Genomic DNA, 22,825 nt, shown 5'->3' on the forward strand with positions numbered 1-22,825 from the left:
ATTTATGAGGGAAGATCTTGGCTGATCCTGCCAATCCTTTCTTGAGGATATTAAATGTTCTGGGGGAATCTCAAAGACAAGCTGGAAACTTTCAGCTTTTCAATGTTCCCAGGGCAAAGCCTGATTGAACTCCCTGATCTGCACGCTGTAAGTTCTTGACCTGAAATGGGTCTGGCAAGAATTGACATCTGAATCAGCTAATTGGAAAGACCTTGTTTTCTCAGAGCAGCAGAATTAAAGGTTTTCTGTTGGTCTGGGTTCCTGCCCTGCTGTGTACTGTGCTGGACCTTGGATGCTGGAGTGCCCTGCACTGGCTATGCTACTGACTGACCTAGACCTCAGCCCCCTTCACTGTCTGTATCCTTATGCCAAACTGGTCTAGATACTCCCTTAATCGATAAACATTTATTTAGCACTTACTGTGTGCAGGCACTGTATGACTCATTGTAGCTTTTCTTGGGGGTGGGAATTTCCCCACCAGGATTCAGTTGGGTGCATTTTCTAGGGGTGTTTAGAGAGGTTTTGTGGAAGGGAACTTTCTGGGCTGCTTCCTACCGTTCTGGCACTTTACTTTTGTCTACCGCAGGATCAGATATAAACTCTTTGGCATTAAAAATTCTTCATAAATGCCCCCCATCCCACTTCCAGTCTTCTTTCACTTTGTCTTCCTCAGTCCCCTTTCCCCCACATACACTGGCCTCTGTGCCTTGGCTATCATTTGAGGTGATTTCCTGATCACCATCATTTCTAGTGCATTCTGTTGATCTATCCAGTTTATCCTGTGTATATTTGTTGGTATAGAATTTTTGTGTGCTTATTTTGTGGGTTACCTCCCCCATTAAATTGAGAATAGGACTGTCTTTGTCTTTTTTATCCTTAACACTTAACACAATTTCTGGCACAGGGGAGATGCTAAATAACTGACAATGTTATTGATAAAAACACTGAACAGAACAGAGTTCTCCGGCCCTTTGCTAAAAACACTGAACAGAACAGAGTTCTCCGGCCCTTTGCTGAAGACTTCCTTCCATAAAGAAGTAATCTATTAATTAACATTCTTGGAGTAAAGTAGCTCCAAACTAACTGTGCTATCTGAGTGTATCTTCTCAGCCTGGTCCACAGGGATGGTGCTGCTCAGTGTAAGAATGTTATGAAATCAGAACAGACCTCCCCTTAAATCTCTTGCTTCTAGTGCCTAAGGGCAGCAAGTTGCTTAACTTGCCTGGCCCCAAGTTTCCTCATCTGGAAAATATTGTAATAGTGTCCTCTCTAGAGTTATAGTGACTGTGAAACAGAAGCACTCTGTACAGCTCGACGTGCCATAAACATCTCAGAGATGACTCGTACTTTTGGAGGACTTCATGTGTGATGGAGTGAAATCCAGATAAACTCTGACCATGGCATTGTCCTGGGATGCTGATCTAGTGGACATGTCCACCAGACTGGCTGCTCCATCGCGATCCATATACACATGTATATACATGCATGTGTACATGTGTGTAGACACATATAAGTTTGGTCTGGATTTGAGTAAGATTTTTGATAGTTACTCTTTAAAAGGGGGGTGGGATGAAGTTAGGCTGCCAGGATTTGCCCCTTAAATGACTTGCCCACGATCTTGTGACTCATTAGTTAGTGACAAGGTTTCCAGATGGTCAGAGCATTTCTCTTTCTCCCCTCCTTGGGAAGAAGGATGGAGTCCTGGGCTTAGGCAGGATCTTGGGGAGAGAGGTGCATGTATGGGGCAGGATGCTTACAATCATGAGGAAGACCACAAGCCAAAAAAGCTCCCTGCAGGCAGGAGCTGTCCCCTGCCTTTTTCTATATCCCCAGTGCTTACACAGTGCCTTGCACACAGTAGGTGCTTGATAAATGTTTACTGATTTGTCTGATTATATCAGATATATAAAGCACAGAAATGATTATAATTAATGTAGGGCCTTCTCTAACTAACTGAATCATTAATCAAAACTTGAACTAGGTGTAAAGACACTCTGGGCCCTGGGAAGCCCGGGGGGACATTCTATAGTACCTACATTTTGCCTGGCCCCTCTGGAACAAGAGCTAGGCCCTAATCTCTCTCAGAGTGGTACTGAGCTTGGTTGAAGGTTAATTCTTCCGATTGCCGGCTTGGGGCCCAACAAGGGTATTTCCCAGGTATTACTCCTGTGGCCACTGGACCGGGAAGATTTCTTCTTTTTTTGTGGAGATGAGTGGTAGGGAAGGAAGGGTGACGTAGAGAGGATGTCCCCAAATGGATGAACAGGAGTTCTCTGAATAAGAACAGTTTGTCAACTTTGTAACTGGGGCACCCAGCAAGCAGGCTTCCCCACTTTAAGACCATAATCCAGGATTAAAAAGAGGTCAGCTACCTTTGCAAAGAGACAGCTTGGAGAGGAGCTCATTAGCTCTTAATGTCATGAGGTGGACAAGGGGGTGGGGACCACAGGACAGCCATCTGCCCTAGATTCTCAGGCTGCTGCCCGGCCCAGAAATTCCAGGACCAGACTATATCATTGAGCCCCCTCTTCTGGTGTTTATCTGTATTCCCAGGCCTTTTAAAAGTCCTTTTAGTTGTGTTACAACTCTTTGTGACCCCATTTGCAGTTTTCTTGGCAAAGATACTGGATACAAAGATACTTTTCCTTCTCTAGCTCATTTTACAGATGAGGAAACTGAGGCAAAAAAGGATTAAATAGCTTACTCAGGGTCAATCAGCTAGTATCTGAGGTCATATTTGAAGTCAAATCTCCTTGACTCTGGTGCAGCACCCTATCCATTTTGCTCTCATGAAAATCTTGCCCATATTTTAAAACTCCCAAGTTCTCTTTTGCCTTTCCCCCATCACCACCTTGGCCACACTACTGGTAGTTTCCTGGTAGAATCCTGTCTTTCTAGCGTTGTTTTGAAAATTTTTAAAAATGAGATTATATTTGTAAAGCACTTTGTAAGCCTTAAAGTGCAACATAAATTTTGGCTGTTATTATTTTTGTTATTATTTCTATTGAGTAAACTTTTTCTCTGCAACTTTTATCCATTGTTCCTGAATGACCAAATCTTATTCATCTTCCATGTAAAAATGTTTAAAGGTTGCTAGTATGTAACTCCAAATTCTTCTCTCCCTTTTCCTCTTTCTCTCCCTCTCCCATTCCTACCTTCTTCTCTTCCCCATTAAAAAAACCCATTCTGATCAATTGTCTTTTATCCTCATCATCTTGGTTGCCCTCTTCTGGACCAGAATCTATTTGTGAATGCTTTTTCTAAAGTACAGTCTCCAATATTGAACACAGTACTCTAGCAGAGTATGGCAAGACTGTGTCTGTCTTATTATAGTTTGGTTTGGATAGCTTTTTTGGCTGCTGCATCACACTGTTAATATTAACTTTGCAGTTCACTGTAAATCTCAGATCTTTTTCACATGAACTGTTGTCTGGCTATAACCACTCCCATATCATATTTGTGAAGTTGATATTGTAGAAATCCAAGTATATGACTTTATTTTTGCTTCCATCAGTTTTTATCATTATTAGATTCATCTCATTATTTAGCTTATTAAGATCATTTTGCATCTTTATTCTATTATCCAAAATTACAGTATCACAGAATTTCAGGGATGCTATTAGAGAGATTAGGGTTAAGATTAGAAACACAAATGGAATTAGCAACAGAAATGAAAATGTATATGGAGTTAAAAACAGAATTATCCAAAATACAAACTCCCTCATATCCCCCCAGTATTCTCAACATCCCTGATAAATGGTCATGCAGTTTTTTCTTGAAGAACCTGAGTAAGGGGGAACACATTCTTTTCCAAGGCAACACATTCCACTTTTGTACAGATCTAATTTTAGGTCATTTTTACCTTCTATCAAGCCCAAATTCACTTTTTTGGTGACATCTCCATTTTTTTTTTTTTTACTGAGGCAATTGGAGTTAAGTGACTTGCCTAGAGTCACATTTCAGCAATGAGGAAACTAAGGTCTATCAAAATTAAATAAGTTGTCCAAGCTCACTTAGGTGGTAAAAAGTATTTTTTAAGTTAGGATTTGAACTCAGGTCTTCCAAGCCTGACTCTTAATGATTTTTTGTGATTCTTCCTATTCTCTTTTTTGAAAGCTGGGTGCAACATTATTTGCTTATCTCCACTGATAAATCCTGTCTTCCTTTTTCCGCAGCTTTTTTTCATTTATCATTGACTACTCAAGAGTCATATTTGTTAGGTACTTCTGGGCTCTGGGATCTAGTTAATCAAGGCCTGGGGAGTAGAACTTGTTGAAGATATAAAGAAAAAAATTTGGATAATACAAAGAACATTATTAAAACGAAGAAAAAAAAATAATTGTCTAAAGAGAAAAATGTGACTACAGATGAAATTAACTAACCAACAGAATAATGTGGAATAGTTCTGTCTTTTCTCTGTCAGTTATTATTAATTCATTCATACTGATCAGCATTCTTGCTTCATCTTCTTTCATTTTCCTCTTGTTTCTAAAACTGCATAAAAAATCTTTTTATTGGCCTTACCATTTATCATATGTTCTATCTCTTTGGGTTTTAGGTTTTCCTGATGTTCTTACAGGATGTCCTCCCTTACCTATCTGTGCTTCCATTTTCTACATATATCTTTGCAAAATGATTTGGTTAGTTAATTCCTTCTGTAGCCATGTTCTCTTTAGATAGTTTTCCCCTTTTTCTCCTTTTTAATATGTTTTTAATCATCAAAATTGTGTTCTTGAGAACATTACATTCCTCTTGCCAACTTACCTAATAGAATTTTTGTCTATAGGATCCTGTCTATACTTTTTCACTCTTTTAAAACCTTTAATTCTCAAATACCGAAAGGAAAGAAGGTCTTATTAATCAGTTACTATTTTCCAGGCATTGTACTAAGCATTTTACAGATGTCATCTCATTTGATCCTCACAACAGTCTGGAAGGTAGATGTTATCCCCATTTTATAGATGAGGAAACTGAGGCAGACAGGTTAAGTGACTTGTGCAAGGTCACACAGCTAGTAAGTTCCTGAGGCTCTTTGGGTCTCCTGATCTCAGTACTCTTACCAGCTGTGCCGCCTAGCTGCCTACCTAATAGGAGTCAAACTGTGCCCATAATTTTCCTTGTCAGTTTTTGTGAACTCTGAACTAGAGTGATCATTTCCATATCCAGCTTTAGTCATATCCAATTCAGCAACCAATTCTTCCTCATTGGTCAGAATGGCAGTTCCGCTCATTACTTCCTCTGCTATTTGGCAAATGAAATCAAGTAAAGTTATAAGAACTTGTTAAAATGTTTCTCAAGAAATTATTTGTATAATTATGGTCTGTTCTTTTTGAATAAGGTAGACCTTAAAATTGCTTGATAACAAGTCTAATTTAGCTTCTTTCATTAAAGTCATTGATTTACTTCATTAATCATACTATATACATTTCTGCATAAAAATCTGAGGTCATGGGTATTGTGATAACCTGTCTTTCTGAGTATTGTATTGAGTTTTATGAATTACTGATCACCTTCACTACTGTTTTCCTATGTCATTTTTAATTTAAGCTTTAATATAAGCTGGGGGGGGCAGGTACTGTATGCTTTATTAAGGAGATACTTAATAAATGTTTCTTGATTCTCCACCATTCAGCAAGTCTCCAGACAAATATCTTTTCTGGTTCTCGTTTTATATCATCTTTAGCCTAGATTCATTCATTTTTAAGCCATAGTCCAGAAATGGAAATTCCATTCTTTAACATAATATTCTTAACCTACTTTTTGCTTCCCATAAAGCCTTTCTCTTTTGACTTTCTTATTCTTTTTCAGAAACATTTATTTAAAAAAAACCCTAGAAGATCTTCAGTTTCTTGCACAGGACTCTACAATTGCCATAACACAGCCAAGCATCTGATAAGTCTCAGATGCTGTTTTGTAGACAAGACGGGTAAACATGGGTTGGATTATCGATAGTCCAGGATCACATACATGCTCATATTTACCTGTACCTCTGTTCCTCTAGAGTATTAATGACTCTGTATCAAACCATAAAGAAATCTCTGGTAGGATACTTCAGATTGGTGTTTCCCCCTACTTTGCTTAACTTTTTAATCAGTGACTTGGAAAAGGATAAAAGCTCCATGGCTTCTTGGAATCAGTTTAGAGCTGAAAGTAACTTCATAAGTCATTTTATAAACCTCCATTTTATAAATAAAGAAACTGAGATAAAAATATGTTAAATGAGTTGCTCAAAGCATAAAAGTAGACTGAACTGAAATTAAATTTAGGTTTTCTGTCCTCTAAATCAAGTTCTCTATCTTTTATCTGTGCTTTAAGAAGGATGAATTATCTTACATCCTCAATGATAGTACCAGAATTGTTGGGCTAAAAGAAGATGAAATCTTATATGAATAAATATGAAGCTCTTCTTGCAGTTTTAATGCAATTATATAAGAACAGGTGGGAGAGACCTAGTTTTGTGGAAATTATGTGGAAAAAATGCAACAGTATGATGCTGATGCTAAAAATGAAATTAATATCTATTGCTTGAAGATGTTCAATGGTCTTTCTGGCCTCCGCCCACTCTGAGTTGGGGTCAAGAGGAGCATGTCTCTACCATTATCATGCAGCTGTTTGTGCCCAAGCAGGAGATGAGTCTGGAGATCATCACCCATGGATGAAGCATCTCAGGAGGGGATGAGCTAGACCTACAAGGTCCATTTTGGAAATGATTGGCTTCTTGTTCGGAGGTGGAGGCCATGACTCTGCCCTGACCTAGAAAAGTAAAGGATCAGTCCTCAGATGGCCAGGAAAAGGAAAGAATTTGCTCAGAGGTGGGTGCTTTAGGACTGAGTTTGTCAGCATGTGCCCACCTTTGGCAACAAGCAGGACCCCAAGGCAAACTCCTAATGCCATGGCCCGAACCACTACAATTATAAATACACACACACACATGTTTTGTCTGTATGTATAATGTGTGTACATATATACATACATAAACACATGTGCAATCTCCTGTATATATACACACAGATGTCCAGATACGGAGAGAGTCTTTCTATATTCTGCACCGCTAATTTCCTAGAGGCAATTAGCTGGCACCTTGGACAGCACTGGACTTGGAGCCAGGAAGTCTGAGTTCTCATCCTGTCATGTATACTTAACTAGCTCTGTGACCCAAGACACATCAATTAACCTCTTTGCCTCAATTTCCTTACCTATAAAATGAGAAATAAAATAGTACTTATTTTCCATGATTGTTCTGAAGGTGAAGCGAGATACTATTTGTAAAGTGCTTTGTAAATCTTCAAACACTATATAAATGCTATTGAGTGTGGTGGTGGCTGCTGCTGGTTTTTACCTAGAGTGAGCGTCATGTTTTGACAGACAGCAAACTAAGAATTGTTCAGAGAAAGTCAATCAGATGGATGAAATAAATAGAAACAATGTCATTTGCACAGTTGTTGAGGCAACTTGAGAGGTTTAACTTGGAGAAGAGGACATTTGGGATTGCATTATCTGTTTTCTATTATTTTGCAGGGTGACAAAGGATTAAGTAAATTCTGTGTTGATTGTGGGTTTTAAACAGAGGATTTAGTGTTTTATCCTGGAGGCAATAGGAAGCCATTGGACTTGAATTAAGGAGATGACATAGTCAGACCTGCACTTTAGGAAGATCATTTTGACAGCTGAGTAGAATATGGAGTCAAGTAGGGGGAGACTTGAGGTCAGGGAGACGAGCTACAAGTGTGTTGCAGTAGTCCAGCAAGGGAATGTTGGTTTGAAAAGTTAGAAGAGGTCGTGTTTGCAGCCAGAGGGGAGGTGATTGACATACCCTTTCTAGGAGTGCTGGAAGCATTGATTTCGTGATGGTTATATAACTATGTAAAGCGGTGAGTGGTTAGCACAAAAGTGTCCAAAGCATGGCTGAGGCTTGTGTGAAATAGTCCAAATGAGTTAGCAAACTTTGCTCTGTGCTGTGCTTTGCATTCAGCAAGAACTTTATAAAAAAATTTTTTTTAAATAAATTAAAGTAGAGTAGCAGGGTAACTTAACTTGTTAGGTAGTGAGCTCCATGTCAATAGAAGTATCCAAGACGGAGCCCTATTTTTTGGGATGGGCATAGTGTAAATATTTGATGAGGTATTTTTTTTCTGTTTGTAATTCCCTTTTTTCTCTGTTCAAGGAAATATTGGTCTAGATATACACTAGTTTTCATTCAGCTTGGTATCTCCTGTGGCAAAAATTAATTGGAGCTGACTGGGTCCTTCATGATAAAGCTCCCAGCTTTAATTACTAAGGCATCACTTCCTTTTACCTGACAGATGCAGTATTCATGAAAGGTCTTAGGTTACAGCTGTGTCCAAGGCCACTGAGAAGCCAGCTCTGACAGACTAGAGCTGTTTCCCTGGGTCAGTTTCTGGTACAAGAAATCATAAAATGCTACATGATTCATCCCACAAAAAGTACGACATTATTTCCTAATCAGTAAGAGCCCCAAATTCAAATCCACTTACTCTGAAGTTTCCATCTCAACTCCAGTCAAACTTTTTCTTGGGTTGAAGTTTGAAAGAGTGTCATTTACTTTCTGTGTACGACTCCCTTCCCAACACCCATTCTCATTTCCTTTTTTTCTATTTTTGTTCAAATGCAAATTATTATGTCCCATTTTCCCTTGGTGGAAACTACAGAAAAAAATGTTGAGTTTTAGTGAGTGACAGAGATTTGCCCAGTAACACATGGGGTAAACCGTGGCTTTTCCTAGAGGTTGCATTGCATAATGCTTTGTCCTAATAATTAATAAGTATCTTGTTTTCTTCATATGGAAGAAGATACTTCAAATGTTATCTTGAATCCTTCTCAAATCCCCAAGATCTTGCCCTTCTCTGAAAACTCATATTTGTACTTTTCATCTCTGTTTATCACATTTTAATTTGCATTATAATTATTTGTGTATTCGTTTTCCCAGTGGATTAGTTCACTCTACTTTATATCTCCTCTACTGGTACCCATGAGCTTCTGAATGCTATTGGTAGAAATCACACTGTTAGGGTGACTAGATTCATTACAAAATTGTTTTCATCTAATCTGGGTCCTTACTGCTGCACAGCAGACTTTTAGGTATTGTTTTGAAATTTACCCATTTCTCTGCTATTCAAAAATGGTAACCTTTAATTCTCCTAATCATTGAATTTTGGGGTACCCATGGGTAAGAATTTCCCATTTTAGGGGATTCCCTCTCTCAAATAAAGTTTCAATCACATAAAAATATGAGTTTATAAGTCAATTTACTAGAAAAGAGAGGTTTTCTCAAAATTTTTCTCTTTTAGATTTGCTTTGTTGAAAGAAAGCTTTTTTGTAAATGGATGTTTATTCTTCTTTTATTGACATGTTTGCAACCTCTTCCAAACCTTCTCTTCTTTCCTCTAGAGTGATGACTTATTTCCCTTCTCTTTCCCTCTCTCTCCCTCTCTTTTCTCTGTCTGCTTCCTCTCTGTTTCTGTCTCTTTATTTTCTATCTCCGTGTCTTTCTGTCTCTGTATCTCTGTCTCTGTACCTCTTGTCTATTTCTCTGTCTCTGTCTCTTTGCCTCTCTTTCTCTTTCTCTTTCTCTGTTTCTGTCTTTCTCTCTGTCTCTCTCTCTCTCTGACGTGTCTGTCTCTTTCTCTGTCTCTGTTTCTCTCTGACTCTGTCTCTTTCTCCCTTTCTCTCTCTCTGTCTCTCTGTCTTTCTGTCTCTCTCTGTCTCTCCTTCTCCCCCCCTCACCTCTCTTTCTTTCTCTCTCTTTTCCTTCTCCTTCTCCCTTTCTCGTGTCTCTCTCTCTGTCTCTCCTCCTCTTTTCTCCCCCTTTCTCTTTCTCTTTTCCTTCTCCTTCTCTCTGTCTGTCTGTCTCTCTTTCTCTGTCCCTGTCTCTCTCTGTCTCTGTCTCTCTCTGCCTCTCATACATATGCGTGCATATTACATGCAGCATATTTCATTACATAATAGGAATTAGGACGAGCACCTGGAAAAGCAATATAGAAGGATGAAAAAGAAGTGAGGACACTGGAACAAAGGATATAATTAGGTTAATTACTAAAACAAAGATCTGTCAAGATCATCATCCTAACAAATTAATTCTTTTGATTAATGAGAATGGAAGTACCACATGTGGACTCTAACATTACAATATACAATATAGAAAAGATAGTAAAGAGAACAACTCTTGGAGAAAGAGCCAAACTAGCCTTAGAGATGTGTAGAGAATCTTTATACTAGTGGTGACACAATATCTATGGCATTTGGGGATCAATTTCCAGTTTATCTTAGAAATACATGAAATACTTGGAAACATAAATGCCCCCAAAAGACCATTGAGAGAGTCCCAGTAACTATTGACCCAAATGCCTAATTTCCCATTTTCACACCCTGGGTGATGAACTTGATTTCGAGGCTATGACAAGAAGAGGGATGGGGATCCGTTGTTGAGCAATAAGCTTTCACATCAGGGTAGTTTAGCTTTCTACCTTAGTCGTGTCTTTGGAGAGCTGGGAAATGGATCCTGACTTCCTTTTTCCATCAAGTGTTCTAAGTAGGGAATAATTTCTGATAAATTGCCATAAGCAGCTTGTTGAGATGATTTTAAAAAAAGCACATTTTTCAGGGATGATTACTTAAGAGTGGGGAGGACAAAGAAACAGTTACATCTTTCTTTCTTGGAAGAAATCATTACCTCCTATTTTATTGAGAAAATAGAAGCCAGTGACCATGACCTTCTACTTCCTCCCCAACTATATATTAAATTCCATCTACCTCTTTGGCAGTCTTTTCCTTTCTATTCCTTCTCTGAGCAAGAAGTGTCTATTTTCCTTGGTAAGAATAATCTTTCTACTTGTATCCTCAAATCCAATTTATCCCATCAGACATTGTCTCTCATTTTTTAGTCTTTCAATCTTTTGGCTTCTTCCCCTTTGCTTACCAACATGTTCAGGTCTACATCCTTAAAAAACTTTTATGTGACTCTGCCATTACCTCAGAATATCCTTCTATGTCTTTTCTCCCTTTAATTGTGAGACTTCTAGAAGGAATCATGTATGTTCACTGCCTGAACTTACCAGTCATTTTCTATTTAACCCTTTGTAAAATGACTTTCTACCTCTCTACTCAACTGAAATGGGTTCCTCCAGAATTATCAGCATCTCTTAACTGCAAAATCTGGTGACTTTTTTTTTTTACAACCCTGTCACTTTTCCCTTGGCTTCCTTGATCATTGTCCTATTCTTTTACCTTATCAGACTGTTCATTTTAACTCTCTTTTGTAGGGTCAACATCCGTTTCCTGCATGCTTATTGTGAGTATTCTCTAATTCTCAATCTTCTATTTGTCTCTAAATTTTCTTGTCTTTGATCTCTTCATTTTTCATAGACTTACGTATTATTTCGATGTAGATGACTCCCAAATCTATGTAGTTAGCATTAAGTGCTGCCCTGAATTCCAGTTGTACATCAGCCACCTGCTGGATATCTCTTTCTGAGTGTATATGCTGATAGACATTTTAAGTTTGGTACATCCAAAGTGGAACCGTTCTCTCTCTGCTACAAATATATCTCTTATAAAATAGCTTATGTTTGTGGAAGACATTTCAGTTCCCCAACTCAAGTCATTCTTGACTCTTTTGTCTCTCACATCAAATCAGTTGTCTAATTCCATCCCTGAAAAGCCTGGGTTGTCTTGTGTCCTGTTAGGTAGCCCTGGATCACTCTGCCAAATGCACATTGCTAACTGCTAGTTAATATGTCTTTAATTAGAAGGGATCCATGTGAGAGAGAGTGAATGATCAGTGGATTGCCACCCCAACTTCTGGGGAGGAAACTCTATATATAGTATATGTATTTTTGATAGTGGCTCAAACAACATCCATTTTTTAATATCAATGATAGTATTATTTTTGTTATTTCTTACTTATTTTAAAGTTTGCCAGTGAATGATTCCATTTCAGTCATAGAAGGCTTAAAATGTATTTTAAGATAGTAGGCAGTTCTGCATCTCTATGTAATCATGTACTGCTTCTGTCATATGGATAAAGGGAGATAGATGATACAGTAGGCCTTAATACAAGTTTAGGGAACTCTTGAATGAGGGACCTTCTCTGAAACTTATTTTCTTAGAGGATTGCCGAGTATATTCAGAAGTGAAATGACTTTCTTGCATAGTTAGTATGTGTCTGAGGTGAGACTTGAAAGGACAAGTTGCCCCGATTCTCTACATCAAGCTTCCCCTCTAAGAAAATATAAAAAATAGTATTTTTGTCAATGGGGCAGTACTGCATTCGTCCATTATGTAGCTTAAGGTAGCAGAATATAATGGAAAGAACACTAGTATTATATTCAGAAAACCCAAGGTCAGATCCAGGAACTACCCGAATACTAGTTAGGTTATCCTGGGCAAATTTCACATAACATTGTTGAGCTTTGGTTATGTAATTTGTTGAATACCATTTATATTACTTATCTGACAGCAATGTTGTCAAGAAAATGCTTATAAAACTTGAAATTGTATCTAAAGTTGTTATGGCTCTTATAATCTTTTAGCAATTAGTTGCAGTCTCCCTTCCAAGGGTACTTCTTTTGAATACCTGTCACACAACCAGATTTTTTTTTAGCAGATTATTATTTTGTTTGATCAGTGACATCTTAATGAGAGACAAGTTTAACTTAAGACATGAAAACAAATTATGACAGTATTGGATCTTTATAGTGCTTTTCTCCCTAAAACTTAATAAGAAAAAGGCAAAAGATGTTTATATTTTTACCTGAGAAACTTAAGTTTAGTATTCAGAATGATACTGAAATTAAAATGAGGCAGCTATGTGGCAAGGTGGATAAAGTGCTGAGCCTAGAGTCAGGAAAACCTTCAGACATTTGACAGGATATATGACCCTGAGCAAGTCACTTAATCTTGTTTGCCTCAGTTTCCCCATCTGTAAAATAAGCTGGGAAGGACATGGCACACCACTCCAGTATCTTTGCCAAGAAAACCCCAAATGGGATCACAGAGAGTCAGACTGAATTGAAACAATTGAACAACAACAGACTGCAATTAAACCCTAGATCCCTCTTCTTTGTGCTGTTCTGTTAAGTATAGGCAACAGATCAGTCAATATGTATTTATTAAGCACTGCTTTGGGTCTGATATTGTTTGTTGAAGGAGGGCAAGGTAAGAGTGAAAGCATATGTAAGTTAAGTATAAAATATTGTCCTTTCTCTTTAAGATGTTGCAGTCTAATTGTGAAGAAAACAATATAAAAATAATGAATAATACATAAAAGTTAAGTAGTGAATTGAACTCTCAAATGCTGGTGGTGGAAGGAGGTGATATTACATACTTCATTCTGGTCTCCAAGACAATCTGAAATTTTATTATTTTTTTGCTACTGTGTTACAGAGATGACTTGTATTGAATTTATAGTTCCCTAAATCTCCTACATCCTTTCCCCTGGAACTATCCATACCTCAAGGTAAAGCTGCACATGTGTTCAGTTGATGTTTTAAGCTTGTGTAGTCTTTACATTTATTCTTATTTAAGTTTCATTGTCCTGGATTCATTTAGTCCACTGTTTTTAGTCAATTAAAGTTATTTTTGGATCCTGCCTCATTCATCCAACCCATTAGCCCTCCTTCCAGCTTTGTGTATTATGCATATTTGATTACTGTGCTCTCTATTCCTTCATCCAAATCATTGATAAAATATTGAATCAACAGGACGAAGGAGAGATTTCTGGTGCCCTTCCCTAGGGACTTTCAGCTAGGTTTATATTGAACCATTACTGACTTATTTAGACATATCTTCAAATGTACCTAACTTTCTTCTTACCTAAGTCGTGTTTTTTTTTTTTTATCTTACAAACAAGAGAGTCATCAGAGACTTTTGAGAACTGCCTTTCAAAACTCCCCTTTCCTATGTCTGTGGCATTCCTGATATTAACCCTGTCAGAAAATGACATGACCTGTTTTCATTGAACCCATATAGACTATTAGAGATTTTTCCTTCTCCTACATTGTGCACAAACCTTCCCTTGAACAACATATGTGGTACACCTAGGTGGTGTTGTGGATAAAGTACTTCGTTTGGAATCAGAAAGACCTAAATTCCACTCCTGACTCAGAAACTTACCAATTGTGTGACTTATCCACTATCAGCTTCAGTCTTCTCTGGAAAATGGGAGTGATTGTAATAGGTATCTCACAGAGTTGGTGTGAGAATCAAATGAAATGACATATGCAAAATGCTAAAGCATAATGTAAATGTTAACATGTTTTAAAAGTTTCCCTCCCAGGAATCAAAATCAAATTCATTAGGCCATGGATTGAAGAACCAATTCATTCCTTTTTTTTTTTTTTTAACCCATTACAATGTTTGCCTCCCTCTTATTCTCCATAATTTCTCTAGGATCACTGTCTCAGGAATAGCATCTGCTAGTTCTTTTTAACACACTGAGGTGTAGTTTGTCTAGGCCTTAGTGATAGGAACACCCAGAAGGCAGCCAAGGGTCCAACTATTAGATTTTAATCATTTTTGCCTATTCCCTCCACTTCTAAAGATTTTTCTCCTTGGTAGGGAAAACAGAAGCAAAAGCTAAATTGGACAGTTCTGCTTTTTCCCCTGCTATTATCATTGCCTATTTCATCCCAAGCAGCTATCTTATTCCTTCTTTGATCTTCCATGTTCCCCCAATTTAGCTTTTTTATCAAATCAGTTTTGGGAGGAAATTTGCATTTTGGTTAATGTCATACAATGAGATGGAGCCATTCAAGCATCCTTTGGGGAAGAGAGCCTTCTGATCAATGGATTCAGCTCCTGATTGTTTCAGGAGCTAATGAGCTGAAAATGAGCTCCTTTCCAGATACGGTGGAATTGCTGTTGTGTCAATAGGTTGCTCCCAGAAACAATCCTAGAAAGACCTTATGTGATGTTCCTGCAGGATTTGGCTTCCCTCACAGCGAGGCAGCTTGCCAACAGATGCCCAAGAAGCAATGGCTCTTGGCACCGGTACGGAGATCCAGCGGGAGAATGGGGGCATAGGTGTCATCACCGGTTTATATTTATGGTTCTCCTGGAGCATGCTAACACTGTACAGCCGCAGTGAGCCCGCAATTGCTCAGTCCTCCAGGAACATCTAAAGAGATTCAAAATGCACAAATCAAGGTCTTTGGGGTAAAGAGTTTGCTGAACCTTGGCTCGGCTCTCCACCCTACCCTAAGAAAGACGAGGCAGTAGTGACTCTTTCAAATGCTCACGGGACACCAGTGTTGCCCTGTAAACTGCCTAGAACCCTGCCCCATGACGCGCTCCCTTCCTTGTGTAGCTACCCACCCCAGTGCCAGTGTTTGGTTGGAGTTAACAGATGGAAGAGATTGTTAAGAGAATAGTCAGCCTGTATCTATAGGACATAGTCTTAAAAAAAAATAAAAAGATTTCTCTCTAAGGAGAGCACCTGGTATCTTTCCACTTACATAAATAGTTCCCATTTGCATGGCGCTTTAAGGTTTTCTCACAAGAATTCTGGGAGGTAGGTGGTGCAGGTTCCATTTTACAGATGAGGAAACTGAGCGGAAATAAAAGCCTGGTCTTGTCATGTAGAGCCACAAAGTATCTAGAAATTTAACTTATGCATCCCCCTCCCTTTGCCCCCACCGTTGACCTATGGGAAATCTGTAATAATCCTTAACTGCAAACCCCCAGAGAAGTTTATTTTCTCTCCCTTCTCCCCTCCCCACCTCTGTATTCTTAAGGATTAGGCAATCACTCTTCAGCCTTTAGAGGGTGGAAGGGACTCCATTAGGATATGGATTCTTGTGTTTCCATTTAATGTCACCTCCTTGATACAAGTTGACTTAATAGGCAACATCTGGGAGATAATCGGTGGCAGCAAAGGGAGCAGAAGCCCCTGGGAGCATAATCTTGCGTGTTGTCAGGCTTGAAGAGAGGGAGCCTCGCGGTTCCTCCTCCAAGCTGGTATGAATAATTAAGAGCCGGCAAGCCGACTGCACCAAAGAAGTGCATTATGTAAACTGGCAGCCAGCGGTCTGTGTGTGTGTGCGTGCTCCTGAGTGTGTGCGTGTGTGTGCATTCGCTGCGCGTGCGTACGAGCGCGAGCAAGGGAGCAGCTGGGTATGAGGGACCTGCCAGAGCCAGCCAGCCAGAGGGAGGCACTTCAGCCGGGCCGCCCCACCACAGCAAAATAGCCCAGCGGCGGCGGAGGGAGGCGGGAGGGGGACAGAGCCAGCTTCAGGGCAGTCGTACTTAACCCTGTGCCCGGCCGGAGGGCCCCCAGGCTGAGAGACCCCTCCTCCCCACTCCCTTTCCCCCTTAGGCAGGGCTTTGAGATGGGCATGGAGGTGAGTACCCTCCAACCTGCTCACTGCCCCCGTCCCCTCCTCCTCCCCGCCCCCCCACTCCCACGTGCATGAATGAATGAGTTCCTAGCTGCACTCCGCTGCTACCGTTCCTAATGGCCTCCAGGTTAGTGCTAACTCTTGTGCTGAAGCTTGTCTGTGTGTCTGTCCCACTTGTCTGTCTCCCGGCGGCTTTCCTTGTCTTGCAGAGGCCGGGCTCTGTCCGGCTGTGGGGCAGTGGGCCGTCCCCCTCTGCCCAGGACAGAGACCTTCCAGGGCAGACCCGTGGCGGAGTCCATGTTGTTCGCTTCTCCTCTGTCGGGGGATCCGGAGGCAGCCGGCGTGACATCATGCTGCAGAGATGCCTCCTTCTTCTCCCTCACAGCCTTTTCTTCTCCTCCAGCCCGGAAACGGGGCTGGGGATCTCGCAGAAGGGTCGCTTGGGGACTGATGGCTCCCCTTGGGCCAGTCAGAGTTCTCCATCCTCCCACCTTTGAGTCGGGAGGAAGGAGGAGGGATGATTGAATTAGCGATGCGTCATGGAGAGCTCTCTGGAGCTTCTGCAGGGATGGCTTGTCTTCCTGGCCGGCAGGGGCTGGTTGGGGCCGACCCTCCCCCACCAGGGCTGCCCTCCTGTGCCCTCGCCCAGGGGTCGGGCAGCATGGCAGGGAGGGGAGAGCGGTGCTCCAGATCACTTCCTTCAGAGCGGACAGGTGGCTTTTCTCCTGCAGGAGAAGGTGGTGGGACCGGATGGGGAAACTGATAGCTCTCCTGTCCCGGGGAAAGAAAGGGATTTGTTTATTCTTTGACTTGGCTGGCATTTGGCTCTGGAACTTGCCATGTATTCTGGGAAAATAGATACCCAGTCTCTCATTCCGCCTCCCCCACATCTCCCCTGCAGTAGTCATTATTTGGCTGTTTTAGGGGAGTTAAAAGGAGGGAGGGGGAAGGAAGCCATCTACCCCCAAGGGCTCCCAGCGAGCTGGCTTCCAGTCAAGAATGGTGGGAAAGGAAAAGGGTTGCTTGACAGTTTGCATCCTGGCCTCCTGACCCCTGCAAACATGCCCTGCTTCTATGACAATTCCTAGGCACACCTCCCACCCCCTCTCCCTAACTATCACTAAACACAGGGGCTATTTTTAGTTTCTGCCTTGGAGAGCTCCTGTTGTGTCAAAGGAGCTGGAGATGTTGTGTTCCCTTTACAGAAGGAGAAAATAAGGCTGGCCCTGAGAATTTTGTGCCCAGGAAGCCTTCCACACTCATCTGTTCCATTCCAGGATAAACTTGAGGGGCACACTTTGCATAAATTGATCCTTGTCCCCTGCACGCACACACACACACACACACACACACACACACACAGGCAAACACCCACCTACAGATGCACATTGGCACTAACACAGTTACAAGGACAAAGTTTTACTTGTTTGGTACCTCAGTTTCCCAGTCTGAAAGAGGCTAGACCAAGGATGAAAAGGCCTGCTGGAGAGGGACGGAGGGAGGCCTCCTAAACATTTGGGGATGCAATTTGCAGATAGGGAGCGATATCATAATGCTAGAATCTGGAGTCTGCCAAGAAAAGGCAAACTGACTTCCAGAATTACAGCATAAGCTGAGAACGTCACATAAATGTATTCAGTTCTTCAACCAGGAGGTATTTATTAAGCCTACTATGTGACAGTCACTGTGTTAGGCACTGTGGATATAGAGCCTCTCCAACCCCTGCCTTCTCCCCCCCCAAAAAAAAATAGCATTAATCTCTTCTTCCTATTGGAAGGAATTTATTAAGTATTTTATTAAGCACCTACTATGTTTCAGGACAGGGTTGCTAGGTGGTAAAATGTCAGGAAAACCTCAGTTCAAATCCATCCTCAGACACATACTAGCTGGGTGACACTGGGCAAGCCTCTAAATCCTATTTGCTTTAGTTTCCTCAGCTGTAAAAATGAGCAGGAGAAGGAAATAGCAAACCATCTCAGCATTTTTGGCAAGAAAACCCCAAATGGTGCCACAAACAGTTGGAAATGACTGAAAACAACTAAATAACAATGTTTCAGGCATTGTGTTGAGTGATTTATAAATATAATCTCATTTGGCCCTCACAAACAACTCTGGGAGGCAGGTGCCATTATTATCCCCATTTTACAGATGAGGAAACTGAGGCAGACAGCGGTAGAGTGATTTGTCCAGGGTCACTTAGTTATTAAGTCTCTGAAGCCTGGTTGTGAACTTGGGTGTTTCTGACTACAGGCCCAGAACTCTGTCCAGTTTTCTACACAATTGAGAGGGAGACAATATATACATATATAATAAGTATACAGACTAGTGCAAAATAAATATGAGGTAGTTAATACAGGACAGTAAGGGAAGGAGTACCTCAGCAGTGGGGACCAAGAAAGGTTTCACATCCAAGGCAGTGCCCAAGTTGTGTCTGGAAGGTGAGAATGAGGATTATTAAGGGTCAAAGCCAAGAGGTGGGAGATTGAGTGCAGTGTGTGATGAGGAAAGAGACTTAACAAGTTTGGGGGGGACTGTAGAGCAAGGTGTAATGAAGCTAGAAAGGTAGTCTGTAGCTAGGTCTGTAAAAGTACCTTATGAGCTAGAGGAGACTCTTACTTTTATCTTAGTCACTGGGGAGCCACTGGAGTTTGTGGAGTAGAGGGGGACATGGTCAGTAGGTTTAAGGAAAATTATTGCATTTAGACTGGAATGAGAAAACCTGAAGGAGAAAGACCAACTGAAAGGCTGTTGGAGTGCCCAGGGGAGAGGCAATGAGGGCCCAATATAGGCTGGGTGACAGAGGGAAGGGGGAAGGTGTGAGATGTAGAATTTGGATATATAGGATATAGGAAAAATAACAAATTCATCTTTGGACACTGAAGTTGAGATGTTTCTGTGATGTATCCAATAGGCACTTGGTGATTAAAGACTAAACTTGAAGAGAGAGAGATAACAATCATTGGACATACGGAGCTGTAACTTATTGGTATAGAGATGATATAAATAAATGGGAGCTGCTAAGGGAGGGTATAGAGAAAAAAGAAGGCTCAGTATAAAGCCTTAGGAGACAACCAGACTTAGGGGGCTATGTGTGTATGTACATACAGAATATAGACATGCATGTGTACACCTCTATTTTATTTACATATATGTTGTGGTTTTCTGTGTGTGTGTGTGTGTGTGTGTGTGTGTATATATATATATATATATATTTATATTTATATTATATATATAATTTATCCCTGTTTTATTTTACATGTGCTCCTTTATTTTATTTAATATATAGACTATGTAAGTTTATATATGTATGTGTTTGTGTATATATGTATCCTTATATTTTATTCACACACATACATATGTGTATGCATATTGTATTCATATATACTTAATGTTTGTGTATATGTATGCTTATATTTTATTTCCATATACATATGTGTGTAAATACACTCATATGCACAACATACACACATATACATATATAGCAGAGGATACTACTGAGAAGATGTCTACAGATAAGAACTCAGAAGCAACAATAACAGGAAAATAGGATGGTCAGCAGTGTCAAATGTTGCAGAGAAGTCAGGAAGGATGAAGACTTAAAAGAGACCATCCTATTTGGCAACTGACAGATTGTGAGTGATAAGATCTGAAACCAGATTTCAATATATTAAAAAGTGAAAGAAGAAGAGGTAGCACTAAGTATAGACAGCATTTTCTAGGCTGAAGAGGAAGAAGAGATATAAGATAGCCTCTTGAGAAGATGATAGGGTCTATTGAATTTTTTTTTAAGATAGGGAGACTTGGACATCTTTTTAAGGACAGAGGAGATGAGCTGGAGAGAAGGAGCTAGAAGGTAAGGAAGATTAAAGATCAGAGGGGAACAAATACAGTCTGCTTGAGAAGACCTGAAAGGGTATATGGTCAAGGACATATATAGAGAATTTAGCCTTGGTGAGCAGAGCAATACCATTATCTGAGACTGGTGAAAAAGAGGGAAGATGAAGGTTCCTGAATATAGGGATTATGAAGTCTTTGATCTTTGTATATTGTCAGTGTGCCATAGAGGGGAGGAAGTTAATATTTTTGAACTAAATTTGAACTAAAAATATTTTAGGTTCCTTTTACCCCCCACTTCTTCCTTATATAAAATAATTTTGATTCCTCTTTCCTAAAAGAGGAATGTTGAAAGATTTTGAGATGGTCTGACATTTCCTTGAGAAGGAATCCTATATATCCTTCAAGATACAGATTCAAAAAAAAAGATTCAAAGATGATAAGATTGTCTCCCACCCCACCCCACCCCCCCAAAAAAAAGAAAGAAGAAAAGAAAAAAAATTAGCTTGATAAAGAGAGGGAAAATCATGATACTGGACCCAAGAAGATCTTGTTTCTAGTCTTGGTTTGCTCTTTAATTAGCTGCGTGACAAGATAAATCACGCTGTCACAGTTCCTTCATTTGTCATATGAAAGTGTAGACTAAATAATCTCTAGAGTTCTCTTCTTAGGATTTTTTTAAAAATTGTGACTCAATGATTCTATTCAAGAGCAATCAAAATTATTTTCTAAAAGGAAGGACTTGAGGTAAAGAGAACTTAATGTACTTTTAGTGTCTTCAGACTGTGAAATCCAATTAAATTTAGTTCGAAAACATTGATTAACTTCATTCTCTCTATGGCACACTGGAGATATACAAAGAAGAGAGACTTCATAATCCTTATACTCAGGGACTTATAATCTAGTAATGAGATAAGAATTGTACACAATAGCTGTAATGCAAGTTAAATGTGAGAAGTGCATTGAGATCATGAGAGTGACCATAAAATTGTTTAAATTGAAGCTAGGGAATTTTTAACCATTTAACTTTTGCAATCTTGTGAAGCTTGTGGTCATCTAATTAGAATAATGTTGTTAAATGTGTAAAATAAAGCATAGAGGATTACAAACAAAACCATTTGTATTAAAATATGGTTATTGAACACAGTGAAGGAACTTGTTTTGCTTGATTATGGAAATCTGTTACAAGAAATTTGCTTTTTTTTTTTCCTCTTCTAATAAGGTGAGAGGGAGAGAAAAAAGGTTTCTGTTCATTTTAATATAAAAAGTAGTTGTTAAAATTGGCAGTTAGATGGTTCGATGGATAGAGCTCTGGGTCTGGAGTCAAGAGAAACTGAGGTCAAATCCAACCTCAGATACTTACTAGCAGCCACGTAACCCTGGGCAAGACACCAACTCTATTTAAGTCAGTTCATCTATAAAAACGAGTTGGAGGAGAAAATGGCAAATCACTCCATTATCTTTGTCCAGGAAACCCCAAATAGGGTCACAAAGGGTTGAAAAACAGAAGTTGTTAAAATGTGTTTTATTTTTTATTTTTTTTAAAGTATTTTTTTTTATTTTGAAAAAAATTTCTTTGCAACATTATCCCTTGCACTCACTTCTGTTCCGACTTTTCCCCTCCCTCCCTCCATCCCCTCCCACAGATGGCAAGCAGTCCTATATATGTTAAATATGTCACAGTATATCCTAGATACAATATATGTGTACAGAACCGAACAGTTCTCTTGTTGCACAGGGAGAATTGGATTCAGAAGGTAAAAATAACCCAGGAAGAAAAACAAAAATGCAAACAGTTTACACTCATTTCCCAGTGTTCTTTCTTTGGGTATAGCTGCTTCTGTCCATCACTGATCGCTTGAAACTGAGTTAGATCTTCTCTTGGTTGAAGAACTCCACTTCCATCAGAATACATCCTCATACAGTATCATTGTGGAAGTATATAATGATCTCCTGGTTCTGCTCATTTCACTCAGCATCAGTTCATGTAAGTCTCCAAGCCTCTCTGTATTCATCCTGCTGGTCATTTCTTACAGAACAATAATATTCCATAACATTCATATGCCACAATTTACCCAACCATTCTCCAATTGATGGGCATCCATTCATTTTCCAGTTTCTAGCCACTACAAACAGGACTGCCACAAACATTTTGGCACATACAGATCCCTTTCCCTTCTTTAATATCTCTTTGCGATATAAGCCCAGTAGTAACCCTGCTGGGTCAAAAGGTATGCACAGTTTGATAACTTTTTGGTCATAGTTGCAGATTGCTCTCCAGAATGATTGGATTCATTCACAACTCCACCAACAATGCATCGGTGTCCCAGTTTTCCAGCATCCCTACAATGTGTTTTAAAAAGCAGGTTCACAGGCCCTATGTTAAGAATTCCTGATCTAGTATAACCTTTTCACTTTGTAGGTAAATAACTGAGGCCTACAATGACAAAGTAATGTCATTAATGGTAATTCACATTAGGATAGCACTTTAAGGATGGCAAAATGCTTTCCTCACAATAGCTTTGTCAGGTAGGTAGAAATAGTAGTATCCCCATTACAGAATGCTGTGATTCGATCCCAGGTTGGCTGAGGAATATGTATAGATTCTCTGTTACCGGCCCTACTTTGCTAGCCACTGT

At 39.8% G+C, this 22,825-nt stretch overlaps 1 protein-coding gene across 13 annotated transcripts in view; it reads left to right on the forward strand.

Moving 5' to 3' along the window:
* The window catches only part of GRAMD1B (GRAM domain containing 1B), a 222,529-nt gene that overhangs the window by 127,865 nt on the left and 71,839 nt on the right, over positions 1–22,825 (forward strand). The window contains exon 1 of one of the 13 annotated variants that reach the window (XM_031960198.1): positions 13,013–16,479. The exons of the other annotated variants lie outside the window; for them this stretch is intronic. Within the exon in view, the coding sequence (XP_031816058.1) occupies positions 16,469–16,479 (11 nt within the window). The 5' untranslated portion in view covers positions 13,013–16,468. Of the gene's footprint in view, positions 1–13,012; positions 16,480–22,825 lie in introns of those variants that run through there. 13 annotated transcript variants of the gene reach the window in all.

The sequence above is a fragment of the Sarcophilus harrisii genome, chromosome 3, assembly GCF_902635505.1.
Source record: "Sarcophilus harrisii chromosome 3, mSarHar1.11, whole genome shotgun sequence".
Classification (NCBI taxonomy): Eukaryota; Metazoa; Chordata; class Mammalia; order Dasyuromorphia; family Dasyuridae; genus Sarcophilus; species Sarcophilus harrisii.